General features: G+C 40.1%; 2 protein-coding genes across 2 annotated transcripts; one reads left to right on the top strand and one right to left on the bottom strand.

The window, feature by feature from the left end:
- Positions 1 to 1217: 1217 nt before the first annotated feature.
- Positions 1218 to 13688, top strand: dipk1a (divergent protein kinase domain 1A). Its single transcript, XM_022220072.2, has 5 exons — positions 1218 to 1506; positions 10044 to 10178; positions 10307 to 10414; positions 10500 to 10676; positions 12587 to 13688. The coding sequence occupies exons 1-5, from the start codon at positions 1453 to 1455 to the stop codon at positions 13397 to 13399; spliced, it is 1287 nt and encodes a 428-aa protein (XP_022075764.1). The 5' UTR covers positions 1218 to 1452; the 3' UTR covers positions 13400 to 13688.
- Positions 13689 to 13952: 264 nt separating this feature from the next.
- LOC110966606 (60S ribosomal protein L5) lies at positions 13953 to 22862 on the bottom strand. The gene is made up of 8 exons (XM_022216074.1): positions 22665 to 22862; positions 22106 to 22175; positions 21909 to 22024; positions 19558 to 19692; positions 19135 to 19337; positions 15481 to 15658; positions 14331 to 14419; positions 13953 to 14112 (listed from the first exon to the last, which is right to left on the bottom strand). The coding sequence occupies exons 1-8, from the start codon at positions 22860 to 22862 to the stop codon at positions 14013 to 14015; spliced, it is 1089 nt and encodes a 362-aa protein (XP_022071766.1). The 3' UTR covers positions 13953 to 14012.
- Between the last annotated feature and the right edge of the window lie 2415 nt (positions 22863 to 25277).

The following is a 25277-nucleotide window of genomic DNA, read 5'->3' as shown; positions in this document are numbered from 1 at the left end:
GTGAAAACTACGACCTGGACAAGTAAGACACCTGGCATATATCCAGCAGAACAACTTTGGTGTTCAGTTGGATCTTACCTTATTTAAAGATTGGATACCTTATTTGAAGAGAATAGCAGAGTAACACAACCCGTCCTGAAAACAGCAGATGAGAAAAATTATTTTGCAAAAACATCTCTCATCCTAACTCTAAATTTTCCGTAGGCATGAATGTGACTGTGATTATTTGTCCGTATACGTAGCCCTGTGATAGACTGGTTACCTGTCCAGAGTGTCCCCTGCCTTCATCCTAAATCAGCGGGAACAGACTCCAGCCCCCTGTGACCCTATGAGGATTAAACGGTGTATCGATAATGAATGGACGGATGGATGGATGGATGGATGGATGGATGGATGGATGGATTGATTGATTGATGGAGCTCTCATCCTTGGGTCCCTGGAAACACTAAGGATAAATCATTATAAAACAACAACTTTCATAGCAAAATATTAACTTATTTATCCTCAAAACATGATTACTAACGTTAGAAATACTATCTAATAAAAATAGATAATTATTGTTTATACAAAATATTTATACAAATTGAACCTTTTATCCCAAATACAATCCACGTCAGTACTTAACATATTTTTTTAACCATCCCTCAGTTCTGGTATCATTTAAATCTTAGCAATTTAAAGTAATTTGTGTTACATTCACATGTCTCATCATTGCAGCAATGCTAAATAATCTTGAAATATTGACTTCATTGTGTGAAAACACAACACTGGTGTCATCCAAAGCTATATTAAGCCTTACTGTTCTGTGTAACCATTTTTCGGTCCTTTCCATAATTTTGTGTTTTACTGCGTGGACAAGAAGAAATCATGAAAACAGCAAAACCTTGTATATGTAAAACATTAACAGAATTAACTGAAGAAGAAGTGGATCATGCATATTATGAGAAAAGAAGCTTCCTTTATAAAATAGTGAAGCGCATATAAATTTGTCCTGGGAAACACCGATTAAGACTGATCAATGATTTATCCTCCAGCATATTCCTATTCCAGATTCTGCACATTTGATGTATAATCTATAGGATGACATCGCTTATCAATTGCTTGTGTGCAAAATGTCAGCAGATTGTCTGCATGTAAAAAAATATTTGAAGAGACACAAAGTAAACTGGTCTCCATCCTCCCTCTGTAATTGGTCTAAACGCCCCCCAGAAGTGAGCATGGCCCAGTCTGAGTCTGACTTCGCTGCATTCGGCGGCGCAGCTCAGTCTGCCGCCTCGCTGCGTCCAAACGCACATCCATCCATCCATCTCTCCATCTACGGTGCTGCCGGCAGAATTGCTAATGCCTTCCACGATATTTGGAAAATTTCCAGGGTTTGTCCGATAGGCGTTGCCTGATACGAGCGCCGAATTTATTCCTTCAGCAGCTGTTGTGAGATGTTCTGCATTTGCCATGGCCAGAGGTCTGTTTCCATGGGGGTTCTTCAGAAAGCCTCTGTACAACCAGGTAAGCTTCTGGGAAATCCCTCTTCACTCTGCTGTAAAGTCCGATCGGGGATCTGTGTGTGTGTCTGCATGGAGTCGGTGTTACAGGTAAATCCTGCCAGCGGAGATGCGACTCATCACCGTTTCATCGCTTCACCTTCATGTGTTGCTTTTGCATCGGTGGTCATTTGCAGAATCCTGTGGCTGCAGGTTTCTCAGAATGATTCACTTGATGCTGGACGTCTGAAAGGAATCAACCATTCTGATCCTGGTTGCTGTAGCAACCCCTTCCATGCTGCATCTAACTGGTACAGGCATAGCCTATATTTTTTTTAAAAATGAAATAAAATTTTAAAAAGCCTGAGTCTGAGGCTGCAAAAGTTTAACATCATCTTATAGTTACATCTTTGCTGTCTCCGTAGCTTCTCTGTGGAGGAGTCACCACGGCATATAGAGTATTTGTGAATTATGGGCTGTTTTTGCCATCATTAGGAGTTCTAGACTTGTATTTGATATGCTCTGATCGTGCTCATCTGGGAAGCTGTTGAAGAACATTATGTAACAGTTTGGTGTGAGCGAAATTAGGTGAAGTCCACAGTGGCGTTATTCATAAGTAAAATTAAACTGCTGGGGAAGCCCCTCAAGGACACGTGGAGGTCCCAGGAACCCAGATGCAGAACTTAAACCACTGGTGAAAACTCAGCTTGAACATAAGGGGGTTTTTTTTTGTTAGTTTTTTTTTAAACTCTTATCTTCATCACTGCCCTGTTCTAGCTGGTGATTTTTCCTAATTTGAATCATTCAGTTGAAGCCGTTTGCTTTTCTAATTTTGGATTGTATCTGAGCTGCTGCTGCTGCTTGCTTCCTGTCCGTACCCATGCATGTAAGAGATAAAAACTGTCAAGTGTAGTGAAAGGAGGAAGAGACAGCCGGTCTCCAGGGACAACCCCCAGCATCGCTCAGTTTTCTAGGCCACCTCAGCCTTCCAGTGACAGCTGAAGAAGTGTCATTCAGTGATCCTGGGAGAGAAGCTATTTCCATGCAAAAAAAAAACAAAACCCAAAAACGATCAGACCTGTGAAGCCAGGAAATTTTGGACTTATTCACATGTAGATTCTACTCATCTTTCCATCTGTAGACTTTGAAATTAAGATTTGATTATGTAAAAGCAACGGAAAAAAGTCAGTTTGTGTCTTCATTTCAGAGATGCTTCAGACACAAAGTGCCAAGGTGAAGTGATTCAAAATGCTTTGTGCCATTTCAAAACTTAATACGATGCTTACGTTTATGTTAACAGCTCTTGAAAGCAATTCCATACTTTAAAAGTCATTTGAATGGTACTACGGTTTATTTTTTCAAATTTCCATTTGTAGGTTTGTTTCACAGATGTACATTTTATATAGTGATCTTCTGTCTGTTTGAACAGAAAATAGAAGAGAATACATCTGATTGAAACAATTTGTAAGAAAAAAACTGCAAAAATAACCCATGGAATGCAGAATGAACACATAGATCAAAATAGACCTATACATTTCTCTTGGCAAATAGTACTTAAATGATTACCTTGATGTATATCTATACGTATATTACACATACATATTAACATACAGGTGCGAATTCAACAGTACCATCAAGAAAAGCCCTCAGAGTGTAACGTGTGTTGCTCTTGTTGGATTTGGCGCTTTCACATCTATATATGCACATTTTACATTTAAATCAATTTGCATTTGATCAGAGCTGAATCCTAAATTTTAAAAAAAGACATCCATTGACAAAAGTGCAAGGATTTTGTCTCAAAACTTGAAATTTTCATCATTTAGACACTGTGATTATATCAAGCATAAATTCTCTCTACATACTTGAGTGTGCAGCATTTTTATCGGTCCTCCCCGATCATAAATAAGTTACAGAAACTGCCAACTGTTGGCATTTTATTGGCCACATCGCCACTGATTCTGCAAAAACCACTGGCATTCAGTCTCCACATCACCGATAGCAGTACAAGCAATGGAGAGAGTCCACAGCTTGTGCTTGTGTGTGGAAATGAAAACTCAGTCGTTGCGCTGTTTGATTTCACTGACGCTTTGTACTGTAAATATACATGTAGCCTGTTACCCAGAACCACAACTTTTATTAGTTCTGCTCTGATTTTGCAAATTACGCAAACTGTCGGATCAGCTGTTGGAGGGGGCTTCAGGAAGCTGCAATCCGTGGAGAAATGAATCCATGCAGTCAGTCGCTGTGGGGACTGTTGAGCTCCAAGCACCTGACGTTGGATGGTAGATTTCTAGCTTCATGACAGCTGCTGATAAAGTGTTGTTCTTGCGTGTTATTGTCGCAGGATTGAGTCAGCATGGAAATGCGTGCTTTGTATGTGTGTGGGGGTGGGGGTGGAGGTGGAGTGTGTGTGTGACGGGTGGGTTGCCTGCTGTCTTGACTGTGATGAGTCAGATCTTTGTAGTGACTTGCAGACACCGTGGCATCATTTTTCCTTCAGAGAGTCTGAGGGAAGAAGTGGAGAAGCCTGCTGGACTCCCTCAGGAGGTCCTTCCCACCAACACTTTACCTGGATCCCTTTTTATGTGGATAACCTCTTTTTACATTTGTAAGCGATATCAGACGAGCTCTTGCTCCTGCAGCCCTCTGCCTCTTTTGTTTCCCTGTTTTCATGTCTTTCTCGGCTCTGCACAGCAGCCCATTAAACGGCAACCTCTGAGGGATAGCTTTATAATCATACATAATGGATGAATGGTGTGCAGGCTGCAAAAACCAAGTGTCAGAACAGTAATGTGCTGCTCGTGATCAGCTTTAATCTTCTCTCTGCCTCAGTAGCTCAACATCAGGTGACGCTCTCTAGCAGTACAGTATGTCCTCGATCCTCAGCGAGCAAATTCACAGAACCTTCAGAGTTAACAAGGTTTGAATAGAGGCGCTCTCTAACAGGGCTGTGTAGAAGAAGGAGATCAACCAGATAAAGACGGAGCGTTTCTTTCCACCCACCTCAGCATACAGCCACAGCTCCCAGTCAGTCTCTAATTAATAGCTGTCACAGCAGCCACAATCAATATCGCCTCATTAGCCATGTTTGTGTAACTCTCTTCGCTCACAAAGGGTCAATAGATAATCTCGCGGATAGAAATGCATCGGCCAGACTTGAAATAAAAGCCACAAACTATCGATTACAAAAAAGCCGACCATACATTTGTTTCCCCCATAGAGTGTTTTTTCCATAATGTTTTTGCTGTTGATGCATTACACCTGCGGAAAAATTGATGGGACGTACAGGCAGCACTTAGTTGTGCGGTCGCTGCTGTAAAGTTGGCTGTGGGTCTGCATGGTCAGATTTGTAAGAAAAGCAATCAGTGTTAAATAACTCATCACTAACAGTTGGACAGTTTTCTATTTCTGTGATGTGTTTACAGAATGATTTGTATGTGTGCACTGCAATATTAGTATCTACTCCTCAATGGAAGTCACCAATCATGAAGCACCTTTAAAAGGTACTGAGAACACATTTGATATTTGTAGCATTTATATGATTTAATGATAGTCCTTCTAAAAATGTTTCTGTGAATGCACAACATTCTGTCTCTGATTCTAATTCACTGCACATGATCCTTGAATAAAATTAAAGCTGCACTCATCAGTATTTTTAGATTAACCCTCTGTAGCCCTAAAATCCATCAGTGGGTATGAAAGGCATGTTACCTTTGATAATGATCACCCAAATGAAACCATTATTCAGAGCCAGACACTGTAAAATTAGAAATATTTGCCATATTTTTTAACTTTCAGACTGTTCTTGAGCATCTCGTGAGGTGCAGTTCTGTTAGGAAAGTCTACCAAATCTGAGCTTTAAATGGTGATATTCCTTTAAAATCACTTTAAATTTTACAGGCCTGTTTTTTGTTTAAATCCAGAAATAATGTATTTTTGTCAACCAGATTCAGTAAAAAAAACAACAACCATGTTTATCACTGCAATTGCCAACCCATGCATGGCTCAGCAGTGACCAACACTCATATGACTTTTAAGCTGAACTGCAGCCTGTGTTTTATATGTGATAACAAGTTAAAAATGCCTGACATACCTATATGTACATTATGCAGATTCACCACTTTTCTTTCATAGTGTTGGTAACACCTTTGGTTACTTGGGAAAATGTTCCAGACCACCTCATGGCAGCAGTATTCCCTGGTGCCAGCGGCCTCTTTCAGCGGAATAATGCTCCCTGCTACACTGCAAACATTTTCCAGAAATGGTTTGTGAAACATGACAGAGTTCAAAGTGCTGACTTCCTCACATCCCGGTCCGATCAAACTTCTGTTGGATGTGCAGGAAAAACAAGTTTGATCCATGGAGACCACATCTCACACCCTCCAGAACTGAAAAAAAAAGTTCTGCTAAAATCTCGCTGCACAATATGAGGCAGGTGGTTTTAATGTTGTGACTGAGCGGTGTGTAGTTATGAGACATGCAGTTAAGTAGCTTTTTAATGTTTTTCACTTCAGTCTTTTGATTTTGTGGCTCTCAACTTTACTGTTTAAATTCAGTCCCACTATCCTTAGTAGGTCCCTTTTTTCTGTCACACCATACAGCTGTTTTCAGTGAAATAAAAAAGTTACATCTAATTGTACATGACCTTCACAACGCCAAAAAGTAAAAGACACGGTTTGGTGAACATAGTGACACATTTAGGACTGGATATTTCGCTCAAGAGTGGAAAACAAAACAGCTAAAATCAGAGTGAATTTTGGACGCGCATTTGTCAGCTGGCCAGAAATACAAACCAATGCTAATGTTGTTCCATGTCTAGTCGATATGAAAACTGTGTGCTGTCGTTTTTCCCATAGCAAATTCACAACATAATAATGCCAGTGCTGTGTAGTATGATGCTCTTCACACGAGTGCTTAAATGTACATAAATGATCTTCTAGAAATGTCAGGAAAATACACTATGTACTGTTTTCTTGAAAAACAGGATATTGTAGAAAAACAGATTAAAGGCCACTGCACTGAGAGAAATTAGAAGATTAGAAAGTAGAGAGTGACATGCAGTGGTTGCCTGAAAGCTGATTTCTGCATTATCTGTGGTGTTAAAAGCAGAAAATGGATGGAAGCTCCATTTAGACAGAGAAGAAAAAACATGACAAATATAGTGTCATCTACTTTTCATAGTTGAAAATAATCTCACATATTTACATTTCTGACATTGGTAAATTGTCTTACATGGTGATAAACTGTTTTGAAACTGCTGTGGGGTCAAAAGAAGAAGATGGAGCGCTGAGTGTCACAGAAAGGAGATGGAGAGACTTACACCAATAAATAAATTGGCAGTGAAAGTGGCAGAGGGTGGCAGCAGTGGAAGTCCATCACTGTCAGGCACTGAGTGCAAGAATCATTAATAGACGGGAAAGTAGGACTGCTACAAAGTCTGTTGTTTTACACTAATGTCCTCCAGTTGGACGGACGCCATTATGGATCCGGGCAGACTGTATATTTTATCAGCTGGGGAATTAGAAGGAAAATCAAAAGACAAGGTAATGAGTCTGCAGTCGCTCTAAATGATCCACAAACAACATTTGCTGTTAATTACCGAGCACCTATTTAGAAGCATTTTTTTATTAATGGTGCAGTACAGTTCAGGTTGGGGCTCATTTGTATTCCATTTACTCACCGGCAGACCAAATAAATGAAGACTGATTTACTGGCTTTAATTAAGCTTTAATTTCTGTAAAAACTAACTTTAATACACAGGGACTTCCAGAAATGCGCCTTTCACCATTCTGCCATTGAGATAAACCTGTGTTTTCACATCATGGGATAATTTAGTACTATCTCAAGTTATATTTTCTTCCTAGCATTTTCGAACTGTAGTTCTTCAGTTTACTTGACAAAAAGACTGATTTTCTATGCTAGCAAGGATCTTACCACAGGGTTTTAAAGCCTTTAATGGCCTGTCACATGCTTACATTTGTGATCTTTTAATTCCTTATGAAACTGATGGCTATCTGAGATCCTTTGGCAGGGACCTTTTGACAGCTGACAGTTCTTCAATCTCACCTCATGATCAGAGGTCATTAAACATTGATGCCTCTAAATTATGTAAATCTCTCCTAGAAGATCTGCGATTGGCTACGTCAGTCCTCTTTTAAAGCATTGAAAATGTGCTTTTACAATAAAGAATTCTCTTAATTGGGAGACTATTTCATCTTATTTAAATGTTTTGTATATTTCCTTTGTTGGTCTGCTTGTTGTTTGAGTTTTTATGTTGTGATTATTTCCTTTTGTTCTTGTATTTGGTGTTTTTGTCTTCTTCCGTCCTTTAAATCTCAATCTTTGCTTTGTGCAGCACCTTAGAGCCTTGCATTTTAAAGGTAGGGTATGAATTATTTCTCTCAGGAGATGGTGGAGACCAAAAGCAGTGCAAAAACAACAGTGAAAATTGAAAGGAGAAGGAATTAAAGTAATCATGAGTCCAGAAACATAATGGGGAATGTTCCTGTTTGCTAACACCTTAGCTGTATTTTGTCTTTGAGGTGATAATAGGCCATGTAAATGCTGCATTTACAAGTTAATCTGCTGCCCTCAACTGGCCAAAAATAGAATGGTAACAGCGGCATTTTTTTCAAAACACTTCACTCTTTGACTTTGATTCATCTGTTCACACACACAGACATCATTAACTTACCATGCGAGGTGCTGCACTGACCATCAGCACTGATGTAAAGTCAATAAAACTCTACCTCTTCTGCTGCTGCCTCTGTAAATTAAGTAAGACAAGATAAAGCTTTATTGATCCTAAAAGAAATTCTTTAAAAGACAGTATTAATTTATTAAAATGTGCCAAAACAAACTGCCCATTAAATTGTGCTTTAGCAGACATAAAAACTAACAGTAATCAATTCAACTATCAAATAATTTTTCCTTAGTGAAAATTCTTTTGTTTATATGAGTGTTATACATTTACAAACGAGTGTATTTTGCCAATGTAGATTATTATTTGCAAAAAATTTTACAAAACTTTCACTATAAGGTCTGATCTAGTTTCTCCCTGATTAAAGTGTAGTTTTAGCCTCTAGATTTACTAGCCACTTCCGGCCACTTCATTTTGCTTGGCCCACGTCGACATTTTTTGACCATATCTGCAATTATAGTTCATATATTGCTGTATTCAGTACAGTTATACTTTTCCAGCAAACCCTGTGTGGTGTTTGTGGGACTATCACAGCCAAAGCTGCCTTAAAGTAACTGAATACATTACACATCATAGACAGTCATATTTGGTATTTCTTCTCCTTGTGCTTCCCGTGTTACTATAGTGCTCTTTTTCCTCAATACATCAGAATATTCAGTGTTTTTCCAGAGGAATGTAGAGAAATCCCTTGCCTACTGGCACTTGCAATTTGGGATAAATCAGATATTAGATTATGGGATTAGATGAGGTCAGGTATTATCTCCCATTTAGTTTTACTGGGTGTGCCACAATCCCCTAATTTAACCACATTTTTAGTGAAATATTTTTCATACAAGCAGCCATTTCACATGTAGGATACTTTAGAGAATATGAAAAAATATGCTGTGCTTTGTTCTGCTTCTGGTGGGGGCATTGTCACAGCTGTACCACTTCTCCAGGTCTTGCCTCTGTTCTAATATGTGGAAGTACAAAGCGTGTGAAGCAACTCAAGAAGGTCTGCATGGGTTATGTTGAATGCTCAGTGTGAAAACTACAGGCTTAATTAGTCTTGCACTCCAATTAGGTTGGGAGATTTGCAGAAGACCAAAATTATTTTTAGTAACAGTCTGAATAAAAGCAGGAAAAACAAAGGTCCCAACACTTTAATTTCCTAAAGCTCCTTAAACAATAGATCCTACAGCGTTCCATAATGCAGCTAGTCAGCGTCTCCGTCAGGCGAACATCAATCGCTGTCAAACTCAGGCCTCCAATTTGTGAAAATTCTGTTCGAAATCTCTACACTTAAGAAATACTGTTCATGCACTGGCACTTAAGTAGTGTCTCCAGGCGTTGCAGAGATCCTTCAGAGTAGCAGAAGTTATCATACAACTATTTTCGTAGGCTCATGATTACTAAACTGACTGATGCATAAAATCAGTGGAGCACCTCTGCAAATACAGAACAGCAGCAGTGCAGTGAAGTGTGTGGGACAGCAGATTTGAAACTATTTCCAGGTCATACGCTGTGGTTTTACTTTCACACTTTGCATTGCCTCCAAGTACTTTCAGGTTAACACAAAGGTCACCGTTTTGCTAGAACAAAAATCCTGACAGGGACATGCTGTGTGCTCATTACATGAAAGACTGATGAACTGGCCTCAAGCTAGTCTCACCCGCTCATTATTCTCCATTATGATGTATGACATCTAAAAAAAAACCCATCTCACCAGGTTTGCCATTTTAATGCACTGGAACATCCAGAGATAACAGAGTGAGCTGCAAATTGTTTAATGAATGAAGGCCGACTGAAAGCATTCGAGAGCGATTTTTAAGCCGATGTTTAGTCTAACAGTAACTTAAACATTTCAAATGTGTTGCTTACAGGCCAGATTCTCCTACCTACACATGAAGTACCTCTTCTTCTCCTGGCTGGCAGTGTTCGTGGGGAGCTGGATTGTGTATGTGGAGTATTCATCCTACACAGAGCTGTGTCGTGGTCACGACTGCAAAAATTCAATAGTGAGTTTTTAAATTTCCCATATGTGTTCATCCAATCAGATCTTGTCATAGAAAATCTATATTTTTCATATTACTGCGACCATATTTCTTTCCTTTTGTGTCATCTACCCATCCCCACTGTTTTTCAGTGTGACAAATACAGAAAAGGTGTCATTGATGGCTCAGCCTGCAGCAGCCTGTGTGAGAAAGACACTCTTTACCTGGGAAAGTGCTTCACTGCCAAGCCCAACAGTCAGGTCAGTCCTTTTTAGATCAAACACTCCCCTCCGGTCTGCTTTTTATTAATCCAGCTGTACTTCAGGCCTGCCCTGTTTATTTTAGGTTTACTCAGGGAGCTGGGGAGACCTGGAGGGGGTCATTAAGTGCCAGATGGAGGAGGCTCCTCATTACGATCTGGGAGGTGACATGGAGCCCAGGAAGGAGGCTGCGACCTTCAGCAAGCCCACCAAGGGAACCTCTGTGGAGAAGTTCAGAGAGATGATCTTCAACCACCTAAAGGTCAGGAAGACTTCATTAGAGGTCTCATGTGGTGAGAATCCATTTTTTTGTGATTTGTGGTTGTTATAAGCTTGGAGGTGTCAAGTAAGAGCTGAGAGAACATGAAGACTTTTGGTACTGCAGTTCCTCTTGCCTGTCTCAGCTAGATGGCCTCCCAGCTTTAGAAACCATTCAGAAATATTCAGAATATATGATTCTTTGAAAAAAAAAAAAAGAAGTATGTAGGAACAATGGTCATCGTGCTAAAGATGTGTACATGAGAACATCTCTGAATGTTCCTTAGCTTTAGTTTCCACAAAGCTCTGACCTGTGGCCATATAATCAATGTTGATAGTAACATTAGCCACACAATTTGCTAACAGTGAGGTTCAACCTGTAGTTGGGGTAAAATTGCCATCAATAATGCAATATTCCACTGGATCTTCAGTTCCTCAGAAGCTAGAAGTGCATTGAGACTCTTCTGTTCACTCTTGCAGCCAGTAGAAGTACACTGACAGTCAATAGAAACTTTGAGACCATATTTTTCAACATAATTTTTATTTTGAAGCCCGAAACTGGATTTTCTTCATATGAATCATTTGTTTACCATATTGGCATACAGAAACAAAAATCTAAAGTTTCAAGAATGATTTCAAAATAAAGAATTTCACAAAAGAAAACGGCACCTGCCAAACACAAAGTCACAACAGTCAATACCGAGTATGGCCTCCATTTGCTTTGATGCAGGCAGCAATCCGTCGGCGCATGCTTTGGACCAGGCTTCTGTTTGTGGGTTGGGAACAGCCCATACGCCCGGCTACATCACTGTAGCTCAAACCGGCCTCCACCATACCCAGTGCCCGGAGACGTTGTTCATGTGATAGACACGGCATGATGCTGTTCACTGGACTAACAATGGTGGCCTTTTTTGGGCCTTTATATAGGCCTTCAAAACCCATTCTCACATTGTGCAGATACTCACTGAGTATTGCTTGGTGTGTATTTGGTTCACTTTTGCAAAGTGACCAACCCATGTGCAATGAATCATGACAAAATGACAACTCATCATTATCTCAACTACCAGGGCACTAGATCATCAGTAAATCCACAATGAATAATTACAACCCCCCTACAAGTAGAATTCTGTGTACATTTCTACCTCAAAGTTTCTATTGACTGTCAGTATACATTTGTTGTGTTTAGCTCGTGGCTGAGGCATTTTAGAGTTTGCAGAAGCAGCTCTGGATAACAAATAAAGCTAGCAGGCCACCTGGAAGCAGCAGGCAGTGACAGAACAAGTTTATAGACATTTGTAGACAACCAGTGGTTTGTTTGGTGTGAGATAGCACCTGGGTTACATTATTACTGGTATGTGAGGCTGTCTAGTTGTGAAGTCGCTTGAGGAAAGGCAGTTAATGTTTTCACTGCTAAAGTATTTATTTATTTATTTTACACCTCCAAGTTTATAAAGATAACAAAATAGTGAAAATGGATTTTCACCATATGGACCCTTTAAAATTGACAAGGACTGATTTGGTTTCTGCATTCATTTTGCCTGTTGTGCTTCTGTGCAGCCTTAACTTAGCCACTGTTCTCTCCTGCTCTCTGTGCTCACACATACTGTATTGTAAAGCAATCAAATTCCCATTAAAGCTGTTCTCGTTTACATATTTTTCTTTTTCTGTTGTCGTTAAATAATATGAAATAGGGACTGAAACACAGCACATACATGTTAACTAGCAGTTATCTGAGAACAATAACCAGTGCTAGGAGCAGAAAAATAGAAAGACACATTCTGGGCCCATGTGAGATTATCATTCATTTGCTAAAAAGGGGCACAGTATGAGATCTTTACATAATGGATAAACACAACACTGTGGGGGCTAAATTCAGAACTCGCCTCATCTTGAAACCTTTGAATTTCTTTACAGGCCAAAGTGGGGGATCAGGCCAACCTTGCGGACCTGGCAACCCAAGTATTGTCCATAGCAGATGCCAATAAGGACGGCCATATCTCACTGCCAGAAGCTCGCTCCACGTGGGCCCTGCTGCAGCTCAATGAGTTCCTGTTAGCGTTAGTCCTACAAGACAGAGAGCATACGCCCAAGTTACTGGGCTTCTGTGGAGACCTGTATGTGTTGGACAAGGTGCCACACTCGCCCCTGTATGGGATTAGTCTACCTTGGATCATCGAGGTGTGGATTCCTACTGGCCTGCGCCGCAGCATGGACCAGTGGTTCACCCCCTCCTGGCCACACAAGGCCAAGATCTCCATCGGACTGCTGGAGCTGGTCGAGGACATTTTCCACGGCACTTTCGGCAGCTTCCTCATGTGCGACGTGAGCGTCACAAACTTCGGCTACAACGACCGCCATGACCTGAAGGTGATGGACGCACGTTACATTGTTCCCGAGGCCATTTTCCAGGAGGACATCAGGCAGCAGCGATGCGACGTAGATGAGGACTGTCTGTACGGGGCCGACTGCCTCACTTCCTGTGACCTCACCAAGCACCGCTGCACACCTGAGGTCACCAGGCCCAACTTAGCCAAAGCCTGTGAAGCACTGAAGGACTACATCCTGAGGGGAGCACCGTCTGACGTGAGCGAGGAGCTCGAGAAGCAGCTGTACGCCTGCATCGCACTGAAAGGTTCAGCAGAACAGATGGAAATCGAGCACTCACTCATTCTTAACAACCTCAAGACTTTGCTGTGGAAGAAAATCTCTCATACAAAAGACTCCTAATAAATAAGCAAGGATTGCACTCTGGCACAGACCGATTCCTGTCGCCTGTTTTTAAAAAAATGGACAATCATTTTCACTGTGGAAATTGCTATATTACTCCCCCTGTATCAAAAACTTTACATGATTAACTGATGTATTTTAAATTAGTTGTACTGCTGTCAGGAATGTCACTTTACTATTAAACCATGTAATAAATCTACTTTGTTGGGGTTACTGCAGTAAACTAAGAAAATGCATTTTTTTTTTCAAACCAGGACAAAGATGAATAAACTTAAGAATCTGCACTGTCTACATTCTCACATACTTTTAGTTTCATTGTCAATCATGACCAACTTTGACACTCCTAATACCAAAATGACCAAAGTAAATAAATGTGGTAAGTATGTGTGCTTGCAGCAATACTGCAGGACTGGACCAAACTAAATACCACCTCATAAAACAAGTGTTATTAAATTGGTATCAAGAGGCTCATGTCTCTCTCTCTTTTTTTTTTTTTTTTTTTTTAAAAAGTGTACATTAAGTGGAGTTTGAATAAGTACTCAAGAGGATTGACTCTTTTTTAATAGATTTATTAGCACAAATTTTCGCCTTAGGAACATAGCAGACCAACGCCTCAGTCTGCAGCCTCCTGTTCCTGAGCCCGAAGGAAGCTGGCCTTCTTCTGGGCGACACGGTCTTTCCTCTGGGCCAAGGAGAGCTTGGCACGGTTCCACCTGTCAGAAAAGGACTTAGAATTAGCATCTCAAGTGTCAGTTAAATCAGTCAGAATTACTGTGGAAAACCTAGTTACAAAAGATAGGTGTGTCAACGGGAGAGTTACCACATTTCCCCTTAAGACTAATTATTTTACACCAGGTTTTAACAAGCATTCCTGAGATCTTATAATAAACCACAAGAATAAATCAAAACAACACCAAGTGTCAGTTCTCACCTCTTCTTCTTGACTTCTTTGGGAGGCTTCTTTTCATGAACTGGGTTCTCACGAATGGCAGCATGAGCCTTTTTGTACATTTCCTCAATCTGAAATAAAGACAATCCTTCAATCACATGTTTAAAAACAAACTCTTACTTCTACAATGCATATTCATCCAATTATATATTTTTTCCAAAACTGTTCATTTGCAGACAACTGTACTGTTTATGCTGGGCTCTGATCACTTCGGAAATACAACTAACCAAGTCTGAAAAACTAGACTATCAACAAGCTTCAACACTTTATGAAAGTCCACAGGCTTCAGTCATTTTCTTCCTCAACTATGTTAGATTTGTTGCTCACAAGTTTTGCATTTTACTTAAAATGCCCTTCAAGATGTGGTTTCGCCATGTTTGACTGCCAAAGGCATGAAGCTATTATCTAAATCCTGCTCCTGTAGCTTGTGTAGTTGCAAATCAAACTCCAATTTGACAGATTGTGTGGGAAAATGCTATATGTGCTGAGATTTGCACAACTTGGTATGAAAAATTGAGATGAAATTTGGGAGTGGCTGAGAGACGGGATCAGAACTGCATCTCAAACTGCTACCTGACATTTCAAAAGATCCATACCACTCTGTCACTGGGATTATGCTGTTCAAATTAACAAATATCAATTATGTGGACAAAAACGGGCTCTTCTATGGCTGAATTAGTGGGTCTAAAGGTCTATATGGTGGTCTATGTTCCAAACATCATCTAGATTTGGTGATCTGATTTTGAACAAAACTTCGACTGAAAGGAAGTTGATTCATGGGTAGGTCATTAAAAATACATCACAGACACTACATCAGGATTTTTCCTGAAATAATGGGTCTCAGGGGGTGACTGTACGATTGTGAGCATTATCAATCACGCTGAAAATAAAGGCAATTAGTTCCACAACCGCCACAAATTTGTGCATTTCCTGTCATTTTGCAAAATTTGCTCTAAAGGAATGTCTATAACGTCATCATAAATGAAGCTCCAATGAACAAAACTGTTTAAAAATAAAAGTGTCCCTGGTGAGATCAATTTAAACTTAAGAACACCATCTACCTACTAACAGCTTCTGTGTCATAAAGTACAGACTCAAAATGCTATTTAATGAAGCGTAAAGGAAAAGCTACCGAATCAGGGGTGACTCCATTCTTGATGAAGCGGGAGAACTGCTTCTTGTAAGCATCCTCATCCTCTTCCATCAGGTAGCTCATGTACTCCGACACGTTGACGCCCATGATGTGCTTGCGGTGGACCTCGGCGTTGAACTCCTTGCTCTCTGCATCATACCCAGGGAAGCGCTTGGTGCTGGAGGAAAAAACATCCAAGGCAGGTTTAATGAATCAATCTGTTCACACAAAGCAAATCCACACCTGCCATTATAACAGCACGCTCTTTGCACTTGCGCTGGATATTAATTGGGTCGTCAAATCTATTCTCTCCAAACTGAATGTTTACCATATGGGAATGCTCAACAGATAAGGAGGGTGACAGATGCTGGCTGCTGTTTTCACTCAATTTTCTCAGGGAACCCTGTCAGGTGCAACATGAATTTCTGGAAAATTAACCTGATGAAGGGATCTTTTTAATTTAAACCTACAGGTATGAATTCATTTATTCCTCTGTACCCCAAAATTCACCCCTATACATTTTTAAACAGCCAAAATTACACCATCAATCAGAAATACCAAGACAGAAAGAAGAAAAAAAATTGACTTTCAACTTCTTTAAGATCCTACAACAACTCATCTGATTTTATTCTTAATTCAGAAAGAACAAAATACTTTTAAGCTCTCTACTTTTAGCCATAGCTGTGCTGTTTCCATTGAGGTGTAGGACTTTTGACTGCAGTGAAAAATGAGTCAACAGGGAGGAAAAAAACATGACGGAAGCTAAAATGCCGAGAACATGCTGTGGGTTCCGAGGGATAAATGTCAAAAAAATCGTGTTCCACTGTTTCTTGGTCACCATTTTACAGCACATATTCTCAGCAGATTTACTTTCATGTCAGTACTTCATGTACACAAATCACATCTGTGCATGTCATGTGATTAAATCCAGCACCAGATGTTTACTTTGCACAGCCGGGACAAGTGACAAATACGCCAGCTTTGTGTCTTTTTCTTCTAACTGCCACCGCCATGAAGACTGATCTGACAGGCTGATGAATCAAATTCACAGCCCTCCTTCACACACACAAGCAGTTCCACAGGTACACAGCCAGGTGGTAAGATTATGAAAAAAAACAAAAAAAAAACAGACAAGTATCCAACCTGCACTCACACAGCTTCCTCCTCCTTCAGAGTCTCGCTGAAAGTAACAGACTGTTAGACAGCAGTATAATTATTTATATTCATAAAATTCATGCCTGTTCCCTCAAGGTAGGCAGCTTCTTAACCTGCACTCCCTGGTCATATGATACATTTAACGTCCAGATAAGACAGCTGCAGTTCTGACCCTGGATTTCTGACTGAGGTAAAACAACCAGCTGTGAATTTATTATTTGTATTTAGAAAAAAACACCCTTTCCACCCCTTTTGCAGCAAAACAGGCCTAAAATAACATGCCAAAATTAAAATATCTGTATTTTCTCTATGATACAGACTATAGGCATGAATAAAATCTTGCCAGGTAGCAAGATCATTTTGGTTTCTTGTTAATAACTGGAGATTACACAAAACAGAATATCATGGCTTTTAAATTCAGAAAAAATAGAGATATTTTCTTCCTCATGTTTTTTTAAGCTGTACAAATAATGAATGTATAATGTTGTAATTACTGTAACTTTGCCATTAAATGCAGTAAGTCCCGCCTAACAGTAGTCAGGACTTCTGACAGCATGCGTTCAGAGTTCTTTTGGTGCAAAACACAAAAGAAAATCATTCAACAAACTTCCTGAATTTAGAAATACTAAAACATGTCCAATTCAGCTGACAACCATCTAAAAATCCTACTTCATTATTCCACTCAGTGCTTTTTGCACATCCCTTGACATAATAGGAATAATCTCGATAAAAAGAATACAACTGGGCCTGTTCATTCCAAAATTGTGGTCACTACAGTCATCCTTACTTACTCTGTGGTATTTCTGTAATGACTTTGAATATAACAGGGCACTTGCACACTTCAGCTGAAAAGCTTTTCACAGCTAGTCAACTGGAAGATAACCCAAATTCATGAAAAGACAAAGAAGGCTTACTGTAATTTCTGGACTATTGAGCGTGTCTGACTATCAGCCGCACCCACTGAATTTAAAAAGAAAAAAGTTTTGCACATATATAAGCTGCACCTGATTATAAGCCGCAGGTGTCTGCGTTGTAACATGAGGTATTTACACAAAGATTTTTTTTTACTTTAAATTAAATAAACACTCTTTTTCCAAACAGTGCCTTTAACACGGCAGTAAGAGTCAGTTCACGCTGCCGGCTAACATGTCACCATCAATTCACTGATGTCAAGCTTACGTACAGCAGCTCTATTTCCTTCTTCAACAGGCAGATCTTAAACCTAAAAGCTGCATCATTTGCATTTCTTCGTGTCTTCCATGATGAGGACGTGTGCATGAAGCGCAAAATGACTGATCTGAAGAATTTAGTGTGAGTGCGTCTGATTTAATTCGAACAGTTTCATTGGTCCACTGTGACCTGTTCAGCAATTTCATTTTGATGTGACGAGGCTAAACGCATCGACAGCATGAAGCTGGCTCGTAAAAATCTATACATTAGCCGCATTGTTTTATAAGCCGCAGAGTTCAAAGCGTGAGAAAAAAGTAGCGGTTTATAGTCTGGAAAGTACGGTATTAAGACAGACTGCATGAATCGCCTTTTTCCACAGCACACTTGTCAGAGGTAAAACCCCCAACATTACTAATGACATTAATAACTGTGTTGTGCTATCGACTCTAATCGTTAGTCACAACAGTGTTGAGTTGTCAAAATGCTTTCCATGAAAAAAGGTCAACAGTTCACCTTCAGCAGAACAACAAATTACAAAAAAAACTTTAATGGTTTTGAGATGTTAACCTTCTGAACCCCTTGAAAGGTCCAGTGAGTTTGAAGGTTTTGTCTGCTTAGAAAAGTAAAAAGAGGCCAAACAATTCTACTGGACCCAGAAGCTGCCCAACAGCCTAAAGCCAATAAACCAAAAATAAAACTTTGAAAGTCCTTAGACTCTGGCGCAATTTTCAATTTTAGCTGAAAAACTAACAGAAACTTTAACAGTTCACCAAAAATGGAAACTATGTGCTCTATATGTAACCTGAATCTGTGTTTTGAAGTAAATATGTGGTATGTAAAGCCACCATTTTTTTTCTCCAGTATTTGTAACTTCTGGGGAAACTTGTAAAATGTAAAAGCTGATCGTAGTTTCTTTGTCAAACAGTACCTGAGAAAATATATACCATGCACACCATTGTAACAAAAGAAATCCACATTCCCTGTGCTCTTATGATTTATGGCAAAATAATGTCATATCGAGCAGATAAATATATTTGTTGTTTTCTCTATTTCCATTTAGGTGCAGTGAAGAATGAGCCCACGGTTAGTAAAAACGTGGTGTTCAGAAGGATAAAATGTAACCACCACGTTTGTCCATGTCAATAACAGAATTGTTTGTAGTTGGATTCCAGAAACTTTTGGACTTGACCCACTCTTGCTGTCTTTTCTGTAACGAGGTTACTTGAAGACTGCACCACTGCAAACCTGACTTGCATATTCTCACACTGCATTGCCAAGCACAGCCCTTCATCACATCCAGGTATGTATGAGCAGGAGGTGTGAGGTTACCTGTGTGGGATGGACAGGCCTCCGTCTACAGCTCCTTTCAGAGCACCGAACACCTTGTTGCCTGTGGTGGTTCTCGCGAGCCCAGCATCCAGGTAGCAGGTGAAAGCGCCTGGCTGACCATCAATGCTCTCCACGTTGAACTCGTCGCCCGTCACCTCCACCTGGCCCTCGTACACCTTATCCAGGCCAAACTTGTTCAGAAGCTGAAGAAAGACAACTGCATTACTTATGATGGCTTTCACATAAAAGCACAGGAAAATCACTTTGTGTGGCCAACTCTTTGATTACTATGAGCCAATTTCAGCTAATCCATAAAAGTTTAAAACGAGTCAAACATTTTCCAATAGCCTTATCACACTCATGATGTGCTAATAGCAAACATGGAGCTGTCATAAGTGTACATGTGAGCAGCTTTATACATACTCTGCGGGCCAACAGCAGACCAGTGCAGTAGGCTGCTGCGTAGTTCGTCAAGCCCACGGAGATTCCGTACTTGGGCAGCTCGTGTGAGTAGGCGGCACACACGATCATATCACCCTCAATCTTGGCATAGGCGATCTGCAACACAATTATAAAATAAAATCACAGTGTGTACATAGCAGTGTTCACTACCGACAACATTTCTATCAGTTACAGGTTTTGTAAAACTTCTGACATTAATGTGGCACGATGATCCAGCAACAACCTCAACAGTTACATGACCAAGTTTACTATAACCCCGGTCCTACAGGCTGAACAATAAGCAAAGGTGGCAATAATCAGACTATTTTGACAAATACTGCAACACAAGTTGTGATTTTAGTGCGAATGGTGATTCTGCACTTCTTTTGCACTAAAAAAATGCCGATATGATGCCATTTTTCCTGTGGCCTGAACCAAACAAGCACATCCACCAACATCCGGAGAATCAAGGGGATTTCTGCTGCACTGCATTGCTTCATTTATTAAGTGCAGTTCTGTATAGACAGACTTATCTCACGAGCTGTCAGTGCTGGAGAAATCTCTAGATTAAACTTCCAATCCTGATACAGGGTGAAAAACAAACAAAAAAAGGCCCAAGCTCATTTGCATTTCTTTAAACTGCTCTCCATCATCTCAGGTGGTGCGAAGCCCAAGACGCTCTGACAATGTTTCTGAAGAATAGCGACGAACGAAATGTTTTGATGGAACATCTGCATACAGGGAAGCAAGTGCATTAGTTTAAACAGCAATTTCACTGAAAGAACGACCCAAACCTGCCTCATTCCATGACCCAAATCATCAGCAAAACTTGTCTTTTTCCAATGCTTAGGCCAGGGGTGTCAAACTCAGTTCCTGGAGGGCCACTATCCTGCATGTTTTAGATGTTTCCCTCTTCCAACACACCTGATTCAAATGATCAGCTTATCATCAAGCTCAGCAGAAGCCTGATAACGAGCCTGATCATTTGAATCAGCTGTGTTGGAAGAGGGAAACATCTAAAACATGCAGGATAGTGGCCTTCCAGGAACGGATCTTGACACCCCTGGCTTAGGCTGCTACTCAGACTGATACAGATGACTCCCATAGTAAAGAGGATTTTTCAATACAGCTAAACACAGTTAACAGAAGGGGATGACAATTTCACATGAAATGTGCAGTGGAAATGGCAGGTTTTTACACGAAGTCGGCATCCAGAGAGCCAGATAACTACAGATAACCATCGTTCAGATACAGTACTACGATCCTTATCAATACTGCCTATTGATCCAGTTACGGTTTTCAAAGAAAAAAAAAAAACTAAAACTAAGAAAAGACAACACTGCTTGATTTTCTCTTTTATTTTTCTCTCCGTCGCTCATCACTTTTAAGCAGCAAATTTAATACAGGGGTATTTCTTTGATAGTGTTTTTACTGTTTCATAGTTTTACTTAAAGAAAACGGAGTGCTTTAGTGACTCTTCATGCCAACAATGAGCTAGAAAATGGTGAAAATAAAGCAAGACAGTTAATCCGCAGCCCCCAAATCACTAAACGGTGATGATGATTATCTGAAACCACTAGCTGGCTAATTGTTAGTTTTAATCATTAACCCATGTGTGTTTAACTCTGAGGGCTCCAAGCTGCTGGCATACTTTGAGCAACGAGAGCTAAACTACAAGCTAAGCAGTGAAACTTGTATTTCTCTGCTTGCATATGATGAACTTTCATTTGGTGCTTTCACAGATTAATCAGGTTTCAGCTCTTACATGCAAAAGACCTGTTGCACTACAAGCTTTGCCAGTATTGACTCGAGTGAGGTACAGGATCATTTAAAAATGCTTACTTCTCTTCCCTATCATCAGGAAGAGTATAAGAGTGTGTGCTGCACAGTGATGGAGAATTTGAGTTTTCCTTACTGCTCACGTGCAGACTCTGTCAATGAACTGAATTTGAAAAAGCGAAAATGCATTAAAGACGAATTAGAAAAAGAGCTCTTTAGACAGAACGTGGAAGATAATGTTTATGTAGCAAAAATGAATAGGAATGTATGTTCTTATTGCTCCAGTACCAATAACATCAGACTAACTGATCCTCCAGTATTTACAAATGTAACTTGGGATCTCTTAAGTACCAGATTTCAGTATCTAATGTTCGCAGAGACACATTTTGATTTTATCAAAATCTTTCAGAGGCTGTGATTCCGATGTGGCACTCTGCCATATTGTGATTCAGACTGACTGTCCAGGGCTACTGACCAGTCATAGATGTAATCTAGTAAAACAACTGGCTTTTGTCCCTTCAGATGCATACAGGTGAATCTCTTTGTGAGCTTACCTGGCAGATGATGTCCCTGTTGGAGAAGCGGACGATCATGCGGTACTTGGGTGTGTTGTACTTGTTCTTATCTTGAACAACCAGGCGCTTACGAGCAAAGAAGTCAGTCTTTCCCTCTAAAAGGACACAAACATCAGTTACCTGAACAATAATGCTCACAAAAAGTCGAACTTGAGGTGACTGTTAGCGTGGTTTACCTCTCCTCCTCCTAAATTTGACCTGGTACCTCTTGAAGTAGGCCTTGTTCTTCACCACTTTAACAAAACCCTGCAAAGCAATAAGCACGGCCTTAGCATCAAACACATCATTAACACAAGATAATTCTGTTTTTTCTGTGTGTGCAGTAAACGGGCTGTCAGTGTCAGAAAGATATGCAACACTCGGCTAACATTAGCAATGTGAGCCAATGGAAATGAACGAGTGGAGTTAGCACAACTGCTAATGAGTTTGACGACAAGCTAACAGGACCAATGCGAAGTTGTTTAAATTGGAAATTGAGGGGAAGTGAGTTTCAAGGATCGACTGGCTACAAACTAATTTAAAAAATCACAGTAAATAAGTTTTCACACAACAGGAAGCAGTACTTTTTTGGAGGCAGCAGGTAGGCCACGTTTAAGCAGACCGGGTAGGCATTAGCAGGACTGTATCTACCTTCATCTGAACAAGAGCAGCGTGTTTTCAAACATCTGACACCACACAGCACTAAATGTATGTCTTAGGTACGCATGTAGTCACATATTTGGACGGATTACCAACCATTTTGCAGTCTTTTTGTCTCCTTATGAAGGAGCCCGGAGCCAAAGACTGGGGCTTGACTCCGCTGCACTGGAAAAAGGAAGATTGCCATGCGCATGCGCAGTAAATAGCGTGTGACAGGATGAGCGCAGAGACGCCATGCTGCCGTGGATTCACCACTCTGCCCCCTGTCGAGCTGGGGCGGACATTTAACCACATTACTCTACTGAGCTCATCTTTTACTGAACCAGGTAAATGATTTACATCTGTCAAACATCTTTCAGAATCTTTACAAGGCATACTTATGTCGTTTTATTTGTCCTATTTAGTATATTAGCATTGTTAGCACTCAGCTAGCGAGCATCAACACATTTCCTCAAAACAAGGAAATTGTTTTCAAGCATTTTCTGTGCTTTTCCATATACAAAATGATAGTTTTCATAAATTCCAGAAACAGCAGACTCTATTTCTGGAGGAAGCTTAAGTCCTCAAATGTGTGTAGCAAAATATTGCAGATCTTTTACCAGTCTGTTGTTGCTACTGCAGTTTTTGTTTGCAGTCATCTGTAGGGGCAGCAGCATCGGAGCCAGTAACACTAAGAAACTAAAACTGAGAGCCTCTGGAGCCTCTAGAGTTGGTGAGGGAGAAGAGACTTATCTTCTGATTACTTGCACATTCAACTTAATTTTTAACATTCAACTTTAATTTACATTGTGAGAGTTTTTTTTTTATCTTATTCTAACTTTCTTTTTCATTATTTTACTACTCTGTGCACTTCATCTATCTATCTATCTATCTATCTATCTATCTATCTATCTATCTATCTATCTATCTATCTATCTATCTATCTATCTGTCTATCTGTCTATCTATCTGTCATCAGGCTACTATGTGATAGAATTCTTTCATTGTCAGGCTATCTGTCACACTGTTATGGGTTAGTGAGAAACTGCACTTTTTTTCTCAGACAAGTAAAAATGTCTGCTTTTAAAAAAATCCTTAATTTCTTAAAAATTACAAAATGGTTACCTCTGAATGCATCTTTTTAATTCCCTTCTATTTCTGAGCTTTTAGATGCATTTGGTCATATTTTTCATAATGCTGCTTTCACATTACTGCTTTTACAGACTAGGGGCTGCACAGTGGGGTCGTGGTTAGCATTTTCGCCTTGCAGCAAGAAGATCCCCGGTTCAAATCCCGGGGTGGGACTGGGATCTTCCTGCATGGAGTTTGCATGTTCTCCCTGTGCATACGTGGGTTTTATCCGGTAACTCCGGCTTCCTCCCACAGTCCAAAAATATGCTGAGGTTAATTGGCTACTCTAAGTTGTCCGTAGGTGTGAATGCGAGTATGATTGTTTGTCTGTATATGTAGCCCTGCGACAGACTGGAGATCTGTCCAGGGTGTCCCCTGCCTTCACCTGAGTCAGCTGAGATAGGCTCCAGCACCCCCGCAACCCTAGTGAGGATAAAGTGGTGTATAGAGAATGGATGGATGGATGGATGTTTTTGTCGTCTTTTAGGGCCTCTGTGACTCACATGTTTCCTCATATAGTGTCTAAATATTACTATTTGGCTGTGCGTTCATTCCTGTCTAATTATATCTGCCTGGCTGAGATGTGATTGTTGTGACAGTGCATCAGACTCAGAGCCACCGTGGTGTTGCTGACAACGTCACCAGCCTTTCAGTGTCTTCTATGAGCAGAGGAGTGCCGAGCCAGCCAACAAAAGACATGCGTCACTGCTCTCGTGTAAAACCAGAAAAGTAGGTTCTATGACTGTTTGGTATGTGAATTGAGGGAGACAGCTTAGTCATATTTTCATCAGACCACTTCACCTCATTATGAGTTTCTGTTGACATCTTTCGTTCAGTGAAAGCTGGCGGTGTAAAGCTATAGCGAGGACACTTTTAGTCAGTTGCTTGAATGTTCTGGATATTTTTAACTACTTATTTTTGTTACGGACTGAATTTGGTTCATTAATCTATTTGGCTGAGGCTTGTTACAGCATTTTTCAGAACCGATTTACTGCATTTTCTGTTTTTACAGTGGACACAGTATATATTAACCACAAGAGTTCAAACCTCCAGTCTGCTCTAAAAGAAGCACTTTTTTCTAGGCAATGAACTTCAGGTAAGGTGTTTTGTGAATTAGATACTGATTAGATAAGCACCCCTCATATGTGTGTGCTTTAGAACTCCTTTCTTTGACCTAAGTATTCATAATGTGCTGGGCTGAAACAAAGACTGTTTTTACATTGGAAGACTAAACTGTTACTAACTGAAGTAATGTTTAGTCATTTACTTGGTAAAAGAATCAACCGATAGAATTTGATTGTGTGTGAGATGCCTGCTTTTCCTGCATCTTGTTTCCTGAATACCTTGCCATATACATTCTTCCTCATATCCTAAGACTTCTGCCAAACTTTGAAGTAGAGTAAATGTAGCATAATGAAGTAAGTAAAAAATCAAAATAAACTTAAAATAACTTTGAATAGTCATTAAAAGCATGAACATCATATACTGATTTGTATTCCTTTAAAGCAGAAGTATTATTTCCCAAAATTGTTTTATCCAGATTTTTGATGTAGGTCACAATTTCTAACTGCTGGTAGTCTGTTATTGTATGTCACTGGAC

Source organism: Acanthochromis polyacanthus, chromosome 4 (assembly GCF_021347895.1).
Source record: "Acanthochromis polyacanthus isolate Apoly-LR-REF ecotype Palm Island chromosome 4, KAUST_Apoly_ChrSc, whole genome shotgun sequence".
In the NCBI taxonomy this organism is placed as follows: Eukaryota; Metazoa; Chordata; class Actinopteri; family Pomacentridae; genus Acanthochromis; species Acanthochromis polyacanthus.
Note: the sequence above shows the minus strand (reverse complement) of the source record. Positions and strands in the feature narration are given on the sequence as shown.

Coding starts and splice junctions, on each gene's coding strand:
- dipk1a (XM_022220072.2), top strand. CDS start 1,453: ATGGCCAGAGGTCTGTTTCCATGGGGGTTCTTCAGAAAGCCTCTGTAC. Junction 1,507..10,043: donor GAAAGCCTCTGTACAACCAG/GTAAGCTTCTGG, acceptor TGTTGCTTACAG/GCCAGATTCTCCTACCTACA. Junction 10,677..12,586: donor TGATCTTCAACCACCTAAAG/GTCAGGAAGACT, acceptor ATTTCTTTACAG/GCCAAAGTGGGGGATCAGGC.
- LOC110966606 (XM_022216074.1), bottom strand. CDS start 22,862: ATGTGGTTAAATGTCCGCCCCAGCTCGACAGGGGGCAGAGTGGTGAAT. Junction 19,693..21,908: donor ACAGGGACATCATCTGCCAG/GTAAGCTCACAA, acceptor ATTGTGTTGCAG/ATCGCCTATGCCAAGATTGA. Junction 14,420..15,480: donor ATGGAGTCACCCCTGATTCG/GTAGCTTTTCCT, acceptor TCTTTATTTCAG/ATTGAGGAAATGTACAAAAA.